The 6,742-nt window shown below is 32.0% G+C and overlaps 1 protein-coding gene across 1 annotated transcript; it reads left to right on the top strand.

The window, feature by feature from the left end:
• Positions 1–4,108: 4,108 nt before the first annotated feature.
• Positions 4,109–6,043, top strand: LOC143610340 (histone acetyltransferase MCC1-like). Its single transcript, XM_077084841.1, has 5 exons — positions 4,109–4,306; positions 4,427–4,571; positions 4,664–4,763; positions 5,298–5,526; positions 5,617–6,043. The coding sequence occupies exons 1-5, from the start codon at positions 4,185–4,187 to the stop codon at positions 5,798–5,800; spliced, it is 780 nt and encodes a 259-aa protein (XP_076940956.1). The 5' UTR covers positions 4,109–4,184; the 3' UTR covers positions 5,801–6,043.
• Positions 6,044–6,742: the final 699 nt, after the last annotated feature.

The raw sequence follows: 6,742 nt of genomic DNA, 5'->3' as shown, positions 1-6,742 counted from the left end.
ATGATAGTGATTATATCAGAAAAAAAAGGCAAAAGTAAATATTAAAGAATATTGTATTCAGTTTGCTTCTTGAAAGTTTTAATGTATCTAGATGTGTTTGATGTATGTATGATAAGAGCCGGGGAACAATAATCAGGTTGATGGCACATGACTAAATCAAGTATAACTAGTTAACTACTAGTAACAATAATTATAGTATAGAGTACAACTAAGAAAGCATATAGTGAAACGAACAGAAACTATGTGAGAGAACTGAAATTTGAAAATTGCTATATTAAAGAATCTAAGTATACCGGTTACATAAGAAAAATGAGAAAATGAGGTTTCATGTGCATTTGATTATTTCATTCGATTAACCATTCAAACACCATAACTATAATTGTTATTTTTTTATAACAGTCCATTATATTTTTCCATGCCTAAGTCCGTCTTTGAAATTTTTGATGCTTAAATGAGTACCCAAAAAGACTAGTATATACAAAAATTAATTAATTAATTAATTAGTTTTTTAAACATGCTAATATCAAATCTTTGGGTTTATTGTACGAGTATGTTTAATTATGGGTTTAATGTGGGCATGATTCTCATGTGGATTTAATCTCTTAATTGTTTAAATGGGTCCTCTTGTATGCATATTATTTTGAAAAAGAAGTGTGCCCCTGTGAAAACGGTCTCAAAGGATTGTCAATGGCCGTCTATTCTGGGAGCCGACTCTAACACTGTATTATTGGGTTTAAAATACAAAGAAAATAAATTGGTAAGATTGGATAGGGGAAGAAAGAAAAAGAAATTATATATTTAAAAAACATTTTCGAGTTAAAATAAAAGAATAGAAAAGAAAGTGTTAATTAGATTCTTGAGTTAGATATGAAAGAAAAGATATGAAGGAAAAAATAGGGTAAATTAGTAATTTTATACATGATTATAAACTTTCATTTCGAATCAGGCCATATTTGGCTCGAAAGTTTTGAAGGAAAAAAGCCCTAACTTTTCTTTCCATTCTCTTTCTTTTCTTTTAATGAAAAAACTCAAGACTGAAAAAAAAAATTTCTTATCTTTTCTTTTCTAAACCCTTAAATAAAAAACTCAAGAATGCAGTGTAATTTTTGCGTACTAGACGTTATCTTTTTTTTAATGGACTTTGTCACTTATTTAATGGAAGGATTTTTTATATTGTTTCTTTAAACTATTTAAATTAGTCATATTAATTAGTTAAAAAAATAAATAATTGATTAAAACTATTTACTAACAATACTAAATTAATTGATTAAACTGAGGAGATTTCCGTCTATTGACGTAAAAACAGTCATGAATAATATTCAAAAAATGATTTTAAATTAAAAAAAAAAGGTCAAAAAGCTTTCTACTAGTTCCTATTTATTCTCATAGAACCAAAAAAAACACTTTACAAATTATATTCCAACTAGAAATAAATAAATAAAAGTAGTCATGAGAATTTGGTCTTACCAAGAGGCTTGTCCTTTCTGAGTGGAGACGCATATTTGATTTCTATTTAGGTCGGTTTGAAGGATACCTGGGTGAAGGAACGAATCAGGACTTTAATCTCGGATTTGTACCCGACTTGAGGCGAGGGTTTACGGATTTCATCATGTTTCCACGCATCAAGATGGTACTATCTTACGACAGTCAAGAGTCAATCTTGGACATGGCCCCGAAAGGATAGGTTTACACGTGAGATCATCTGCCTTTACCCAAAAAGGTGTATTGGTTTTTATTGATGCCTACTATCATCTTTTGGTCGTTGCTAGTCCCAACTAACGAATTGCCTGATAACGATCTTACCTTTTATCATTTTTGTACCCAATGGTTCAGAACTAACAGAATTCTAACGCCGTTAGTTGCAGGTCACCGGGAAAAAACATTTGCCCGGAAAACTCAACATTTCCATCCCAAACATCTTTCTAACCTTGGATCGGACCTTCAGAAACTTGTTTTTAGTAAAAGGCCCAATTATTAAGGTCGATGAAACCCTAGAACCATCGTCGGAATTGGTTGGTAGTGGTGGGTCTGGTGGCAGTGTTCAAGCTGAGTTTTTCGGTAAAAAATATGACTTTTCTGACCAAAAATGTTTTTTCGACGGCCTACAAGTAACGGTGTTAGGCTTCTATTAGCTATAAACCGTTAGAAACAAATACATTAAAATATGAGACCGTAAGCGATTATTTCATTACTTAAGACCGACAAAATGCAAAAGATAATAACTCTGATCAATAAAAAAAAGTTGGATACTCTTTTGCCACTCAAGAATGTAAAAACTAAGAAATGATCCAATAGTTTGAGTTGACCCGACCGAACCCATCCCTCTGTTTCCATTCCTGTTCTTGATTCCTAATTCCTTCCTTAATTCCAATTCCATCTTCATCATCATCTTTACATACAATCAATCAACCCACTTAATCATGTGGTAAGAAACACCTCACACTTTCATTTTCTTGATTTCTTGACCATTATTTCATATTATCTTGTTACTTCAAGATTCAATTTTTATCCAGTTTTTGCCCTAAAGATTTCATTTTTACTGTCTTTATTCTGATTGCCCATATACCCATGATTGATTTGTGATAAATTTGTAATCTTTAGGGTTCTAGTTGTTGGATTTGGCATACCATGCTGCTTAGTAATCTGCCCCATTGTCAAATTAGTTATTGCTGAAGAATTTAAATGGTTTTTATTTTATTATTATTATTGTTGTTGTTGTTGTAGCTGATGATCTTGATTTCTTGATCATCATATAATCTTGTTGCTTCAAGTTTTACTTTTGATCCAGTTTTTGCCATAAAGATTTGATTTTTACCATCTTCATTCCAATTTCCGGCATACCCATGACTGATTTGTGCCATAAACATTTTGAATCGGATAAATTTGTAATCTTTAAGGTTCTAGTTGTTGTATTTGATATGTCCTGCTGTTTGAATTAATTGGGGCAGCTTAATAGTTAAGAATTTGAATGGTTTTATTAACTGATAAACAAATGTGTACTCTAAAAGATCTTGATTTCTTGATCATTATATCATTTCTTGTTACTTCAAGATTCATTTTTTATCCGGTTTTAGTCCTAAAGATTTGATTTTTACTATCTTTATTTTGATTGCCGGCATACCCATGATTGATTTGTGCCATAAACACTTTGAATCTAGTTGTTGTATTTGGTATATCATTGCTGTTTATTAATCTGCCCCATTGTCAAAACTAGTTATTATTGAAGAATTTAGATGATGTTTTTGTGATAATCTTGATTTCTTGATCATCATATAATCTTGTAGCTTCAAGATTCAATTTTATCCAGTTTTTGCCCTAAAGATTTGATTTTTACTATCTTTATTTCAATTGCCGGTATACCCATGATTGATTTGTGCCATAAACACTTTGAATCAGATAAATTTGTAATCTTTAGGGTTGTAGCTGTTGTATTTGGTATATCATGCTGCTTAATAATCTGGCCCATTGTCAAAGTTAGTAGTTATTACTGATAATTTTAACTGTTTTTTTTTTTTTGTAACTGATAATCTTATTTTCTTCATTATCATGTAATCTTGTTGCTTCAAGTTTTAATCTTGATCCAGTTTTTGCCCTAAAGATTTGATTTTTACTATCTTTATTTTGATTGCCGATTTAACCATGGTTGATTTGTGCCGTAAACAGTTAGATTCAACCGGGACAGCTTTTATGAAAAGAATTGATCTTTAGGGTTCTTGTTGTTGTGTTTGGTATACTGTGACCCCCCTTGTCAAAATTAGTTATTACTGAAGAATTTAAATGGTTTTTTCGTAACTGATAATCTTGATTTTGTCATCATCATATCATCTTGCTGCTTCAAGTTTTAATTTTGATCCAGTTTTTGCCCTAAAGATTTGATTTTTACTATCTTTATTCTGATTGCCGATATACCCATGATTGCTTCGTGCCTTAAAATGTTAGAATCCATCGGGGTAGCTTTTATGCGGTTCTCGTCTAAAAATTGGTTCCGTGCTGAATGACTCTCTATGCTTATTTGTCTATTTTAGGGTGAATAAAGTTTTCAACAAGTAATTTGAGATTATTTATTTTAACAATTACTAACACAACACGGAATCTTTATTATAAGTTTCAGTGAACGATGCGTGACCACTAGTAGTTGAGTAAAATAAATGGAAGAAAATATTGGGTATTAATCATAAATCACAATGCCTTTGTATTCAATGATGAACTTGAGAGCATCTCACCATCCATCCATTTCTTACCGGCCTATACGACCCTCGGATCTAGAAGTTCTTGTAAAGATTCATGGTGATCTTTTTCCCATAAGGTTAGAATATAATTATTATTATTATTACTATTATTATTATTATTATTATTGTTGTTGTTGTTGTTAATAAAGTGGCTGTATGCAAAATAAGAAATACTAATAATTATTGTTATGTTTCAGGTATGAAATTGAGTTCTTCCACAACGTTGTTCATGGCCGTGATATAGTTTCTTGGGGCGCAGTTGACCGAAACCGTCCAAACGGTGAAAGTGATGAACTTATTGGATTTGTTACCGCACGAATTATTATGGCAAAAGAAAGTGAGGTGATTTCTCTTTATTATTATTAGACAGATATTAAAAAGCATTTTTATTTGTAGTTGACACAAGAACACTAATTTGATCTGATGCATTGCAGATAGAAGATATGCTAAGATTTGACAAGTCAAGATCGGATCAGTCTCTAGTTTATATTCTGACACTAGGTGTGGTAGAATCTTATAGAAATTATGGCATAGGTAAAACATCGGTTCCGATTTTATTATTGACAAATTTATTTAAACCTTTTTTAGAGTAAATTATACTTTTCATTCTTTAAGCAAATTTCAGGTTTCGTCCTTAAACTAAGGAAATAACATGTTTTGTATCAGATTTTGTCTTTTTCGATTAATGGGTCATGCGACCTGCACATGAGGGCATTTTTGTCTTTTTACCTATTTACTTGTAAAATAAAAAATAATAAAAAAAAGTTTTCTTCAAACGTAGCTTTAATACTTGCTTATATTATACCTGATTTGCTATGTGTGAAAAAAAGAGCAGAAGATTTTTGATTAAGGTTTGAAAAAAAGAGCAGAATGCCTTCATGTTATTTTACAAGTAAAAAGGTAAAGTGACAAATTTAACGCGCATTAATCGAAAAGACAAAACCGATACAAAACGTAAACATAAAGGATGCTTCTTGTTATTTCTTTAGTTTAAGGACGAAACCTGAAATTTTCTATAAACTTAAAAGACGAAAATTGTATATCTTAAATTTCTATGTTGAATTTCAGCCACTTCACTGATTCGAGAGGTGATCAAGTATGCATCCGATATGCCAAACTGCAGAGCGGTTTATTTGCATGTAATTTCATACAATAGTTCGGCTATTCATTTGTACCAGAAAATGTCATTTCTTTGCATAAGGAGGCTGCACGCCTTTTATTATATAGACGGTCAACATTATGATGCATATTTGTTCATTTACTACGTTAATGGCGGCCGGTCTCCTTGTTCACCCTTGTAAGTACGAATTCTTCTTTCATAATTTATTCGCATAATTAGTTTAAAGGGTATTTTAGTCATTTAGTCAATGTGCTTATATGCTTGCAGAGAGCTTGTTACACTTCTCATGACATACATGAGGAGAGGGTTAAAGTTGGTATTTTCAAGAGTGTGTAAAAATAATGAGAAAAACGGGCCGAAACGGGTCAAATATAGAGACAAAGGCTGCCTTCTACCAATGACACAAGGCAAAAGAAGCATTACAATCGAGGGGCCCGAGAGTAAACTTTGAGGCGATGAATTTACGTTTCCGCCCCTCCTAACTGTTGTTTCTTTTTCGCGGTAGTTTGGTTTGAAGCAAAATAATAAGAGACATGTTATTATATATAGGTTATTATCAGCCTGAATATTAAATATTGAGGTTTGACTTTTGTAAAACTTTTTTGTTGTTGGTGGTTTGAAGCTTCTGCAAGTGTAAAGTGACAAAAGTGAAATGCTTTGTTGTTTCACTGTGCTTTCATATGTTTGTTTCATGGATTTGATGAGGAATATGAAAGAATACATAAATGTATTGATAGATAATGTTTTTAAAGGTTGTACGGTACACAAAATTTGTTTTATATTTTTTAAAAACTATAATATATTAATATATTTATGTATTTGGTTTCGATGTAGATAAACACGCTTGGGAATCTATCATCCCGTTTCAAAACAATGGAAAATTATTAAAACTAATGCAGAAGTTAGGGCCGTGCTCAGGCGCAAAAGTATAACTTTCTTTAGGCTCGACCCTAGGGCCGGTTGAGCTTGCATGTTGATCCTAGCATTTTATCAAAAATCCTGGTGATAGGACCCCAATCTTAGGAATAGTTATACGTTGGATATGCGACAGGTTTTTTTAAATCTCAGCACCAAACCTGGTTTCATATCCGTTTTGTACTCGCTAGTATGTTTAAACATTATCCATCAGGCTCGTACATGTACCCGATTACGGTTTTACGTGGTTAAAAATTACCTGTTAGGATGTCCATTACCCAAAACATTATCTTGAATTTGCTTCAAAGATTAATACAAGCTATTCAACGACATTTTTTAGTTGGAGGGACTCAAAAGAACATGCTTTGAAACCATGGGGAAGCAATCGTGTCATTTTGACTTTTAGGGGCACATTGTGCCCCTGCCCATAAACCACGGGGACACAAATAGGTCTTGCCTCTTAATAATATACTATTTT

The sequence above is a fragment of the Bidens hawaiensis genome, unplaced genomic scaffold (genome assembly GCF_021521415.1).
Source record: "Bidens hawaiensis isolate Kalapana, Puna unplaced genomic scaffold, B.hawaiensis_p1.1 tig00025760_1, whole genome shotgun sequence".
Lineage (NCBI taxonomy): Eukaryota > Viridiplantae > Streptophyta > Magnoliopsida > Asterales > Asteraceae > Bidens > Bidens hawaiensis.
Note: the sequence above shows the minus strand (reverse complement) of the source record. Positions and strands in the feature narration are given on the sequence as shown.

Bases quoted from the DNA above. Each gene is read 5' to 3' on its own strand.
- LOC143610340 (XM_077084841.1), top strand. From the start codon at position 4,185: ATGCCTTTGTATTCAATGATGAACTTGAGAGCATCTCACCATCCATCC. The intron at 4,307-4,426 runs GTTAGAATATAA...GTTATGTTTCAG, and splicing joins GGTGATCTTTTTCCCATAAG to GTATGAAATTGAGTTCTTCC. The intron at 4,764-5,297 runs GTAAAACATCGG...GTTGAATTTCAG, and splicing joins TTATAGAAATTATGGCATAG to CCACTTCACTGATTCGAGAG.